The sequence below is a fragment of the Mauremys mutica genome, chromosome 7 (genome assembly GCF_020497125.1).
Source record: "Mauremys mutica isolate MM-2020 ecotype Southern chromosome 7, ASM2049712v1, whole genome shotgun sequence".
NCBI classification, from domain to species: domain Eukaryota; kingdom Metazoa; phylum Chordata; order Testudines; family Geoemydidae; genus Mauremys; species Mauremys mutica.
In genome coordinates this window covers 110,528,353-110,541,574 of record NC_059078.1, presented here as the reverse complement: position 1 = coordinate 110,541,574, position 13,222 = coordinate 110,528,353, and the positions used below count along the sequence as shown (strand labels likewise).

At 40.3% G+C, this 13,222-nt stretch overlaps 1 protein-coding gene across 1 annotated transcript in view; it reads left to right on the top strand.

The window, feature by feature from the left end:
- LOC123373652 (disintegrin and metalloproteinase domain-containing protein 9-like) overlaps window positions 1-13,222 on the top strand; it is a 39,155-nt gene that overhangs the window by 2,299 nt on the left and 23,634 nt on the right. The window contains exons 2-8 of the mRNA XM_045022688.1: window positions 5,129-5,226; window positions 7,677-7,753; window positions 8,450-8,528; window positions 9,604-9,680; window positions 11,937-12,150; window positions 12,708-12,773; window positions 12,854-12,925. Coding sequence (XP_044878623.1) covers window positions 5,129-5,226; window positions 7,677-7,753; window positions 8,450-8,528; window positions 9,604-9,680; window positions 11,937-12,150; window positions 12,708-12,773; window positions 12,854-12,925 — 683 coding nt within the window. The remainder of the gene's footprint in view (window positions 1-5,128; window positions 5,227-7,676; window positions 7,754-8,449; window positions 8,529-9,603; window positions 9,681-11,936; window positions 12,151-12,707; window positions 12,774-12,853; window positions 12,926-13,222) is intronic.

The window sequence follows — 13,222 nt, the reverse complement described above, 5'->3', positions numbered from 1 at the left end:
CATCCTAGAGCCCACACCCCCAGCCAGAGCCCTCATCCCCCCCACCCCAACCCTCTGTCCTAGCCCTAAGCCTCTCCAACACCCCAAACCCCTCATCTCCAGCCCTCATCCCCCTGCACCCTAACCCTCTGCCTCAGCCCTGAGTCCCCTCCCAAACCCCTCATCCCCAGCCTCACCCCACAGCCCTCACCCCTGCACCCTTCCCTCCATACCCCCTCTTATCCCCAAACTCCCTCCCAGAACCTGCACCCCTCCCTCCACACTCCCTCTCATCCCCAAACTCCCTCCCAGAGCCTGCACCCTGCACCCCTCCTGCACCCCAGTCCCCTGCCCCAGCTCAGGGCCTACACGCCAGACCTCCTCCCCCACCCAAACTCCCTCCCAGAGCCTTGGGCAGGTGGGGGGTGGAGTTTGGGGGGGCAGAGTTTGGGCAGGGGCAGGTTCTGGGCACCATCAAAATTTCTACAAACCTGCCACCCCTGCCGGCAATAGCTGGTGTGCCATACCGGGGTGGACTGGCTTCCTGAGGCAGCAATTTAAAGGGCTGGAGCCCAGGGCCCTTTAAATTGCCGGCAGAGCCCCGCTGCCAGAGCCCTGGGGTAGCGGCTGCGGGGCTCGGGTGGCGATTTAAAGGGCCCAGGGCTCCTGCCACCGCTACCACCCCGGGCTCTTTAAATCACCGCTGGAGCCCCACTGCTGCTATCCCAGGGCTCTGGGGACAATTTAAATAGCCCTTTAAATAGCCCCGGAGCCTGCGGGAGCCCTGGGGTAGCGGCGGCAGGGCTCTGGTGGCTATTGAAAGGGTTTGGGGCTCCTGCTGCCTCTACCACCCCAGGCCCTTTAAATAGTCATCGGAGCCCTGCCGCTGCTACCCCAGGGCTCCAGCAGCAGGGCTCCAGAGACGATTCAAAGGGCCCTGGAGGGTAGTGGCAGCTGGAGCCCCAGGCCCTGCTGCTGGAGCCCTGGGACTCTGTCGGCAATTTAAAGGGCCCGGGGCTCTGCAGCAGCTAGAGCCCAGAGCCCTTTAAATCGCCCCCTTTAAATCGCCCCAGGGCTCCCAGCCACCTCTGCAATTTACATGCATAATAAAATTAAGAAAATACCTAAAATTTTCCAGATTGTGCCCTAAATTGAAAGCTACCTGATGCTCCTTATTTTGCTTTTTTCCAATGGATGTTTAAAAGCTAGGAAGCCACTGAAATAAAGGACAACCTTATTAACTTGCACTCTGCTAATTCATACCCATAATTTGCAAACCAAATTTTCTTAGCAAAGGTTTAGTAGCAAAGAGCTGTAGTCTGATATCATCATAATGTTTATGAAATACAGTATACTATAGAATAAATAAAATAATAATGTTAGCATTTATATAATGCTCTTCATCTGCATATTTCCACATGGTTCTATGAATATTATACTAAAATATTAAAACTGAACTACACTTGTCAAATAAACAATGTATATTTTGTGATATGTTAATCTTATCCTGTGTTTTGTGTATACATTATCCAAATTTGTTAATTCACAATGGTTCTCCCAGTTGGAGTTGAGTGAGTTTCTATTCTACTTCCATGTTACAATTAGACTCCGGATACTAAAATGGTGGGGGTGAAAGGGAACCATTATTTAAAAATAATTGTTTACTACTTTCCCACATTTTCTCCTATCTTTCCACTATCAAATTATTTTCAGTAGTAGTATTTTACACCTATCTGGTGCCATTCATGCCAGATTTTACCAAGCAACTTTAGAAATTATATGTACTCAGTAACACTGAATTGCTACTCCTTGGGTGGAGTGTGGCAGCCAGGCAAACACCTAGCATGATGTGTACCCCAGAGGCATAAGGAGAGTAATATAAAATGTGGATTTTATCTATGAATTTAATTTTATGTATATCTATGTCCAGGAATAATTTTCTGCCTAACTCTGAGAAATAAAATAATCTCTGGTAAACACAGATTGTTTGTATTTAAGCAGAAGTTCATGATAGATACTCTAAAATGATTCTCAAGTTAAAAACCACTAGCTAGTTAGCCACTGATACCAATAAAGAAGTCACTTTAATGCTATGTATATTTTAAATACTCTTTGAAATAATAAAGTTTTTTTAAAAGGCTTTAAGTGAGTGTACAACCAAATGTACTTTTAGATGAAATAAGAAAAATGATTAATAAAATGGTCAGGCTGTTAAGATAAAGTATATAATCAGCATTCATATTCAGATGGTGAAACCTGATATCTGATTGAGATGCTGAAACCTCAAATGAAAGTGTTAAGGCATACTCAACCAAGAAGTGTCATAAGGATTAGCTGCCTGACCAGAGTTGCTAGCCACTTGAGTAACCACAGGGACCTGTTAAAACCTAAAAAAGGAATACACAAATTCAGCTTAGAAACACAAAGGCAAAAGTGATTGTAATTGCTTGACTGAAAGGAAAAAGTCAATAGAGTTGCAAAAAGAAAAGATACATCTGGCATTCATGTCCTGCTATTGGGATTCTCAAACTGGGGGTCATGAGTTATTACATGGGAGTTGCGAGCTGTCAGCCTTCACCCCCATGCCCCGCTTTGCCTCCAGCCTTTATAATAGTGTTAAATATTTTTTAAAAGTGTTTTTAATTTCTAAGCGTGGTCACACTTGGGGACTTGCTGTGAGGAAAGGGGTCGCCAATACAGAAGTTTGAGAACCACTGCCTGAGCTATTTCATAAACAATCTTCTGTTTTGATACTGTACCAAATGAAAATAAAAAGGCAAAGTCATTTTTTATAGGTGGCACAAGTAGTGATTTCTATAGCTGTTTGTTTCTATTGTAAGACCCTGTTTTCACTTGCATATAACTTTGCCAAACTTAAACCGTTTGGACTGAAATTTTCCATGCCATTTCTGCGAAGGAGGCTAGGTTGAAATGGATTGTGTTTCCAACATTAAAAAATTCTTCCATTTCTCTGAGAAGCTCTAGTGCCTCCATGCATTGGAGCAGGGACTTGAAATTTGGCAAGGGGTTCCGTTGGTATCAGGGATGTGCCCTTGCCATTCTTGTGAAACTCTGCTCAAATTTGGCCAAATTATAAGCCTCTGAAAAATCTGTTTTCACATGCTAGAGTTGGGCAGATAACTTCTGTGAAGATTCAGTCTGCTCTGAGCATGTTCCATCCCTTCACAGCTCCTATGTGCTGAGTGGACTGCCCATGCGCCATCCCCTGAAATTGCCCCTTCTGGCTACAGTGAGTGCTGTGGCACCATGCACAGGAACTGAGCAGGGACACCGGGTCTTGTGTTCTCTCAATGTTGCCTTATTGCCATGCCTGGCAGCAAAGTGAACCAAGAGCCATGTGTGTGATGCAGATAGGTAAGGAACAGGGTTGGGGAAGAGATGTACATTAGTGGGAATGTGGCAGGACCTTTGGTAGGGAGGGAGAATAGAAGCAGGACCAAAGGGGAGCTGAAAACCAGGAAGAGATATAGAAAGAGGGGCAGACACAAAGTGTGGGGGAGGATGGGAAGGAACTGTGGATAGAGACAGGGGCAGGAGTCGGACAGGAGGGATGGACAGAAGCCAAGGGGATATCAGCAAGGGAGAGGACATGGCAGGAGCTGGGGAGTTGGGGATAGGAGAAAAAAGGGGCAGGGAGGAGTGGTGAGGTGAAGAAATGGGGCAGAGGGATCTGTAACTACCCGACACACTTCCCTGTGAACTTCAAAGTGAATCCATTATTGCTGAGTCTCCGCATTTCTTTGCTGTCTAGCAAATCACTGTGAAACAGATAGGCAAAGTGTGTGTCTCCAGCCACCCTCGTGGTTGGTCCACATAGAAGATAACTGCCTTCTACTTCTACCGATTACTCTGTTAGGTTCAGTTGTAGATAACTTTGCTGGAGATATAAAGACACCAACTCTGCAGATGACCCATGTTGGGGTGAGTGCGGTTCTACATGATGAAATTTCTCTTTTTAGTTTTTAAGTTTCCTGCAAACATAGGAAGTTACAGAAGGGAAAACAAAAAAAATCACACCATGCTACATTAAAAGAACATAATTACGGTTGCAAAATCAAGCACTCAAAAGTTAGAAAATGCCAGAATTAATGTCACTTGTACAACCTTAGCTTTTTTGTAGGTGTTATGATCCAGTTTTTAATTACATGATCACATTATTTTTTCCATAAGATTCCAGCCTTATTCAGCGAATCGGTGGTTATCTAGGTTTTTTTAATCCTGGTCATTTAATTTGTGGCACCATACATTATTTACTGCACATCATCCAAACCCTGTACTGAGTACAGAATGATGAATTGCCTCATGGGCTCTTCTGTGGTGTTATCACTGTAGTATTTTAAATCTTTTCAAACATTAATGAATTTATTTTTGTACCACTCCTATGAACTGAGGGGGTATTTTACACGTGGGGGAACTGTGGCAGAAAGATTAAAGCCAAAATTGTCTAAAATGTCAACAAATTTTGGGTGCTTAATTTGAGGACTTAATTTTTCAGAGTATTTAGCATGCTATAGCACTTTATTATATTCAGAGCAGAGCTCTTAGGGTATGTCTACACTGCAATTAAAAACTCATGGGTGGCCTGTGTCAGCTGACTCAGGCTTGCAGGGGTCTAGCTAGGGGCTTTTTAATTGCAATGTAGACGTTCGGGCTTAGGCTGGCGCCTGGGCTCTGGGACCTAAGCCTGAATGTCTACACCACAGTTAAACAGCCCCTTAGCCTTAGCCCCACAAGCCCAAGTCTACTGACATGGGCCAGCTGTGGGGGGGGTTAATTTCAGTGTAGACATACCCTTATTGACTTCAGATGCAGTTTTGGGCACTCAGCACTTCTGCAAATCAGACCCTATGAGCCTTAAGCTGGGTACCCAAAAAATGAGGAACACATTGGCCACCTGTGAAAATTTTTATATGACTTGCCCAGCATATCATTGGAATTCTGGCTCAGACAGGGATAGAATCCAGTTTACTATGGCATTCAACTGATTAAAGATGAGACCATCCTTTCTCTTCCTGCACTTAGCTGCCTCTGATTAAACTGATTTTCAGTGGTGACCATTATGAACATACAGAGTTTGTGTATTATTTACCGTTTCTATTTCTTTAGAGATTTTACGTTTTATTTTTAGGTGCATCCTCTCATCAGACATCTAGACTTACAACATTTGAAATAATTACCCCTCGAAGTTTGACAGGCAGGGAGCGACGCCACACATATTTACATGAGGTTTGTTTCTCTATCTGATTTTTTTTCTGAATTATTTGTTACTATTAATATTGCACTACAGTATATATAAAAGAATACAACCTACTGTGTAGAATAGTAAGTAATCTCTTCTGATATCTTTCAGCAGGTTTCGTGTTTGTGGGTGAAATATTGTGCTCTCAGAATTGGCTTCAAAACAGGCATGAGATGGTGTTCTCAGTCCACATCACACAAACCTCTAGTTCAGTTCATACTGATTGCTACTTTTGTTGGCAATCTTAGCAGAGACAAAAATCTGAATGAACATGGAAAACTGCCAGGTGTTTCCTCTAGGTCAAATTAGATAGTGTAGGGAAGTTTAAACTGACATTGTCCATGCTGTGCCTGTTCTTCGGCTAAACAGAGGACTTCAGTCATCCTAGTGCCTTTCGCCGTAAACAAGAGCCCAATCATGCTTGGATTGCACAAGTAGTCCCATTTAATTCCGTGGGGCTAATTGAGTGAGTAAGGGGTGATAAATTTGACACTAAATTCCCTAGGAGAGAAAAAATATTAATGGATATTTGAGATAATATTTGCCTCCAAGTTAGAGTGTGGTTGCCAGGGAAATACTGTATAACGGGTCAGATTTAGTCATCTTTCAGGGAACTGACCTGTAGAATCTGAATTTGAATATTGTTTATTGGGAAATGATGATTTGCGTAAGGAGTGCCACAAGGCATTATATTATGGTTGGGCCTCAAAGACTTTGTTTTTACTCTACACAATGAATCTCCCTACACATTTTCTCCCTTCTTTTGTAATAAAAGTTTTAAATGAAACATCCAAGGTAGCAAGATACATTACAACATCAGTACACATGGACTGTATTGACACTACAAGCAATAACCCAGTGTTAAACATTAATGAATTATTTTTAAAGATTTTTTTTTATTTTAAGAAGGATAGATAGTCATCTGAGAAGAATACAGATGCTGATTTTACAAAAGAAGAGATAATCTTCCACATTTGCCTCCCCTTGGTGCTTTCCTACACTTTTTACAGCATAACTATTAAAATACAGCTCTTTTGGATGGGGATTTTCAAAAGTGCTGGGTGATAGCCTAAATTTGCTCCCATTGAAGTCAGCAGGAACACTCCAGTTGTCTTCCATGACAGTAGAGAGAGGCCAGTGCTGAACGCTTTTGAAAAGCCCACCATTAATGACTAAGCATTGGAATTCTAATTGGTAATTACAAAAATAATCACTCTGTAATCAGCTCATTATGATAAGCTACTCCATTCTTTTAAGCACTGCGCAGTCTCCATTTATTATCCCATAAAAATCATTTTCAAAAATCTTATTGTAAGTTTTATGCCAAAAGCTTTAGTAGTATGCTTAGTGTCCCATGTTTGAAATAAGATGAAAGTTACTCTCTTTCTAGGTGTGTGGGAGGAGATGTTGTAATGAAAGATGCAACAGTGCATCCCATCACCAGCCTGGCATCATAATTTTATTACGGAGGCCCTGATTCATGGGTCCAGACAAGCTCTGCTCAGCGTAAAGTGTAGGCTTTAAGCTATCTTTGCACTCCTTGGATTCTGGGATCATTCAGGAGTTAGTTTGGTTTATGATACAGGTCAGAGCAGCCAGAGGCTGCTGTAAATATGCTTGGCTGGCTAAGAATAGCTGGAGTGCAGCTCAGTGGTTTGAGCATTGGCCTGCTAAACTCAGGGTTGTGAGTTCAATCCTTGAGGAGGCTACTTAGGGATCTGGGGCAAAAATTGGTCCTGCTAGTGAAGGCAGGGGGCTGGACTCAATGACCTTTCAAGGTCCCTTCCAGTTCTAGGAGATTGGTATATTTCCAATTATTACCTTTACCTAGTATAAAACCCTAGACGGCTAGTCTGGATTTACCACTGCTAATGGTTATTTTCTACTCTCCTATTAGCATAAGTTTATATTGTCACATTTCCATAAAAGTCTCTATTAGCAGAGTATTTTAATCCTTCTGCTGGTTGTTTGTTTTCTGTTGTGTCTTTTCCATGAAGTTTTCCTAGCTGCATAGAATGTAAAATTTCAATAAAAAAAATAGCGATAAGGTGGGTGTAATATCTTTTATTGGACCAACACAGAGTGTCCTTTAATATTTCCCAGACCTGAAGAACAGCTCTTTGTAAGCTTATCTCTCTCACCAGCAGAAATTGGTCCAATAAAAGATATTACTTCATCCACCTTGTCTCTGTAAAATCTTGGAACCAACACGACTACAACGCCTCTGCATATAATAAAAGATAATGCAGGGAATGCCACCATCACTGTGGAATATACAAAGCATGAGGTTTTCAAAATATCCCTCTTTGTAAATGTGTTGTATACCTAAAACATTGAACAAAAGTCGTAGTAGTGCCTTCTTTGGTTAGAGAAAATATGAATTTATGATCAGGTAGGTAACGGTGTAACTAAGGGATTTTTTTTGTTTTGTTTTCAGGACCATTCAGATGATAATCGCTCTTATTCCATTCAAACTGCAAATGGAACATACATCCTAAAGCTAAAGAAAAATAAGTAGGTTATGCAGTATTCTAGGACACATTTCAATTTTATATTTTATTTAATAGAGACCACTATTTTTGTATTGAAGATTGTTTGGAATAAGGAGTCTAAAATGTTAGTATGTAATGAAAGTGAGGTGGTAATAAATACTGTATAAAGGAGCTGGCTTGAAAATGGATAAAATAAAATGTGAAAATATTACTGTAGTTAATTTTTTTAAAATTCTGATGACATTTTCACTTAGTACCACTGTATATAAGAAACAGTATGCCAAAAAGCATACCATTAATAGAGATTTATTACAGAAGAAAAAGTTCTCACTGAAAAATAAAGCAGTGCAAAATTAGATTTCTGCTACCTATTTTTGTTAATTATTGTGGAGGAATGTGTCTAATTTTGTTGTTATCCATCCCCAAAAGTTTATAGGCCAGCCACTTGTCCAATAACTGAAAGAATGCATCAAGTTAAAAAACAATACATTTATGGATTTTTTTGGTAAAAAATATTTTAAAAGTAAATTATTCTCAAAATGATGCAGCTGATTTTTTTAAAAAGCATCCTATTGTATACTCTATGTCCTTCAACCGTATTTAACAGCAAATTTATCATCAAAGTGCTACCCTCACAATGTATTGCTGAATATGATACTTGATGATGTATATTTTGTCATAGACTCTTAAAAGAGCAGCAGTTTATTTTTGTTTTCAGAAAGCTTGTTAGTGAAGATTTTGTACTATATACATACAGCAAAAATGGGAAATTGGAGGCTACCCATTCAAAAATCAAGGTACTGTGCTTATTAAAGTTCAAGTTTTGTGTCAGACTGTTTCTTTAGCACAGGGGAGCCAAGCTTTGTGACACCAAAGGCTGTCCACAAGGATGCATATACATTTAAATAAGTTTTTAAACAAAAATACTTATACACAACCATTAATTCTGGTTGTGTTTGTATCTTCCCTGATATAGGAATGACAATTGCTTGAGTTCACAACAATAAATAAGGCACTGAAAGACCAACTAGAGAATAATAGAAGGTTGCGTTGGATCGTGTTTTAGGCCTTCTTAAGCACTTCTCCTTTAACGTGTGGTATTTTTATGTCATTGTTACCGCTGGGTATAAAATGTAAGGCTGCCGTGCTATAATCTTAACTGTAAGTATGTTTAACCTGTTGCTATTTATGATGACATGGTGTCTGCAATAACCCATTTTCAGAAATATATGAATGTATAAGGAGGATGCTCTGGAAGCTTATGTAAAGACTGAAATTAGGTTAGTTGACTATATAGCCATTGTGTAACATACATTTTTGGATCAAGATGCAAAGTTACCCAGTTTTGAGGCCCTGATTCAGAAAAACGCTTAAGCACATGCCAACATTTATTCCTGTTCAGGAAGGCATTTAAGTATGTACTCAACTTTATTCATGAGACTTCAGCAGAACTTAAGCATGTACTTAAATGTGCTTCCTGAACAATTCAGGCTTTAAAAGCAGCGTTTACCTGCCAAAGAACAGGATGGACAAAATAGATCCATGTGGTTTGTCAGAGGTTGGGAATGGGTTAAATTAGAATTTTTCCCTCATTTGTAAAGGAGGGGAAATTTTTTTTACCAACTATTTTACCAATTTTTTATCAGTGAAGGGTCAAAATCTGCTGTGCTTACAAATAGTGAGTAGTGTTTTACTCCAAGAGTAATCCCGTGGAAGAAAATTGAGACAACTTATAGAGTTCTGAGTAAAGCTGGCAAAATCTGGCCCTAATAAATAAAATATTGTGCAAATGAGTAGTCTGGGTCTTTCACTTGAATGAAAAAAATACTGTTATGTAATTACCCGTAATTATGTGGTTTCATTGTGTTTCAGACACACTGTTATTATCGTGGAGTTGTTGAAGGAGTTGCTGATTCTATGCTTGCTCTTAGTACATGTGATGGCCTTAGGTATTACTTTTTGCTTTTCACTTTTCAATGTATCATTAACTGATATACCAAGAAAATGTATTGTTGTTCAGAATCTCAATTTTTTTTACATAAGAATGAATGAATCCAGGAGTGGCCAAAGTGCTACCTATACAATTTTGTAATGCTGCTTTTTAGGGACAAGGGTATAGATCTTCAAAATTCTGAGCATGGATGTAATTTCCTTCCCGTTGAATTCAGTGGTAAATGGTAGTAGAGTTAGGTTAACACTGAGTGCTTTTGAAAATTCCACCTAGATGTCCCAATATGCAATACTGCATCTTGTGCTAAGCAGCCTGGTGGATCTAGATGAAGCACAGCACATTGGAACATGTAACCCCCATAGGGCCGCATCTCCCTATTGACTGCAACCCGCTCCATCATGCAAACAAAAGAGAGACAAATTCCTAGTGCAGCCCTCACCTGGGCAAAGTTTGAGTAACCTGAAGTTAATCTGTTACTAAATGTAAAATTTTCACAAAACAAAAGCATAGTTTACTTAGACTGTAATTTTTTGGGGGGCAGGGACTGTTTTTCAATATATAGGGTAGGGGCCAAGCACAGAGATGCCCTTCTTGGAGCCCTGTGCACTACCACAGTATAAACAATAAATAAAAAACTGCTGTGCATCACTATCTAATGTTTCCGTATAGCATAAGACTGTAGCACACTATAATCATCCTACAAAATAGCAGCAATGTTGATAAGTTTGTATTTAGAAGCACGCTTCCAAAACCCGCAGAGTAACTCTGTTACAGTAAATTAAAATAATATTTATGTTTGTTAGACAGGTCAGACCGGGGAATAAAAGGTGGTGAATTGACAAAATGAGACACGACTTGCCAGAGTGTGTGCAGATATTCAAAATATGGTCATGAGTGTTCCCTGGGTTCCATGACTTCCATGAGCTTAGCTCCCTGTTGGTGTGGCTTGAATATACCTATAGGCTCTAGTAGGGTCATAGAATCATAGAACTTAAGATCAGAAGGGACCATTATGATCATCTAGTCTGACCTCCCGCAAGATGCAGGCCACAAAAGCTGACCCACCCACTCCTGAAATAATTCTCTCCCTTGACTCAGCTGTTGAAGTCCCCAAATCCTGATTTAAAGACTTCAAGTAGCAGATAATCCTCCAGCAAGTGACCCCTGCCCCATGCTGCGGAGGAAGGCGAAAAACCTCCAGGGCCACTGCCAATCTACCCTGGAGGAAAATTCCTTCCCGACCCCAAATATGGCGATCAGCTGAACCCGTCCTTGGGCTTGGCTTCTTTTGTGGTAGGGAATAAGTGATGGAGATCACAGAATATCACCCACTTGCAGCACCAAAATAAGACATCAAAGTAAATTGTGTAGTTCTATGACCTTCCCTCTCTCCTTTCTTAAATGAGGAATGAAATAGCTAACAATGTTGACATTTACATTATTGCTGGGCATCTGAGTTAACATGTCACTGAAATAAATGCAACAGAGAGATTGTTCCAGGCTGTCTGCAGACTCACATACACATCTCAGTTCACTTTCTTTGCAACCATAACAGACAGAGACTTATTTTAAATGAAAGCTAAGATTCTGGAGAACAATATAGTATTTTCAGAATGGTACTGCTATAGTGTATGGGTACATACTGGCTATAGTCTCACCCTCCCTGGATACAAATCTTAACATGTAAAAAAATAGTCACTATATTTAGCTGCCATAGGGATTAGTAGGCTAACATTGGTCAGGAGGCAATTCTGTTGTCTTTGTGAACACATATGACTAAATACAGCTTCCTCCTCCTCCCAGCTATAAATGGTCTTTGTACAGCAGAGCTAGAGTAGTTCAGCTCCATAGGGGTGGGGAGGGCAGGGCAGAGGTTGGGCATGATGCATTGTGCATTGAGTACATGTTGCACAAAACCCTTACTCTGTGCATGACCCCAGCATGACAACTTGCAGGAATTAGGGCATAAGTGGGTAGAAGAGGAATGAAGGATTTGTCTAGCAAAGATCCAGAATAGTTTCTTTAGAGCAACTCCATAGTCATCCTGCAGCTTTATTAATCGATAATTCTCAGTCGTTCCTGACACTTACTTTTAGGGGCAACTTGTTTTATATTGTTTATATATTTTTTAAAAAGGTAACAGTGTACATTTCTTAGTAGTGAAATATTCAACTGTAGTTTACTCATCTAAATTGTACCGTTACAAGTGAGAGGAAATTCTACTAGATAATTTCTCATACCTTTATTGTTGTAGAGGAATCCTTCACATTGGTGGCAAACAGTATGGAATGGAGCCAGTTAACATATCAGCTACCTTTGAGCACCTATTTTATCCATTAGAACATGTTCAGCAAGATCCTTTTCTGTGTGGTGTGCTGAATGATAACCTGCACCAGGAGAAGAGTGTGAAGAATTCTCTCAGCTATAGAAATGTTTTACACAGTACTTTCAGCAGGGTAAATATATTTGTGTTTTTCTCTTCAGAAATGTTTAGATCCTTGGATCCAATACAACTCTTTTGGGGCTGCTTCAGTGGCTAGAAGGGGCCATAAAACCATCTTAACTTACTTCCAGGGTTTACCCTGGTGTAGGAGCATTCCAGGTGGTGTATCTAGCCAGCTCTTTGTTTACCCCATTTCAGGGCCCCGAGAATGGCTGGAACACTACTGGGCTTTGGAAATCCTCATATAGAGGAATGGCAACATGGAGACTGTTGCAGTCAAGTGCAACTTAGAGCAGCTCAGAGGCTGTTCTAAGCTGTATGAGAGGGCAAAGCAACAGGATTGGAGGGATAGGGGATGTAAAGATGCCATAAAGCCCCCACTTCTGAGAGCCTGTCTGCCACTGAAGTATTGAGCTGTAGATCTTTAAGCTGCCATGTAAAGCTCAAAAAGGAAACAAACTTGAGGCCAGACCTAGATACCATGCCTTGTAAATATGTGCAATAACATGGTAACAAATAGTAATATAAATCGTGACTTAAAGGTAATTAAAATATTAACTTATTGCATTTTCTAACTTGCAGAAAAAACGAGCTGTGCTGCCACAGACAAGCTATGTGGAGCTATTTATGGTTGTTGATAACAACAGGGTAAAGTGCTTCTCTAGTATTAAACACATTTTATTAAATTATTTAATTTTTCTCTGACATCCTAATATTGAATTTTACAGTATTTGCTGAAGAATTCTGATCCTGTAGCTGTGCAAAAGGAAACAATTGAGCTGACTAATTATGTTGATGGGGTAGGTCATTTCAGCCATATGGATATTCAGTAGTCTCCTCTTTATCTTATTGCACAGAAGAAATACAAATAGTAATGTACAACTAGTGTATTCTGTGTTTGTATTCTAATTGAAAAATATAATGAATATACAGACATATAACTGATATCTAGACAAGACTCTTAGAAGCGCACCACAGAACTCACAGCCCAGGGGATGGGGGATAAGGTGGTTTTAAGCCACCTTTGCACACTCTCAATCTTAGGCTGCTCCAGGGGCATAACTTAGACAGCCCTCCCAGTCCTGCCCTGTGGGCTG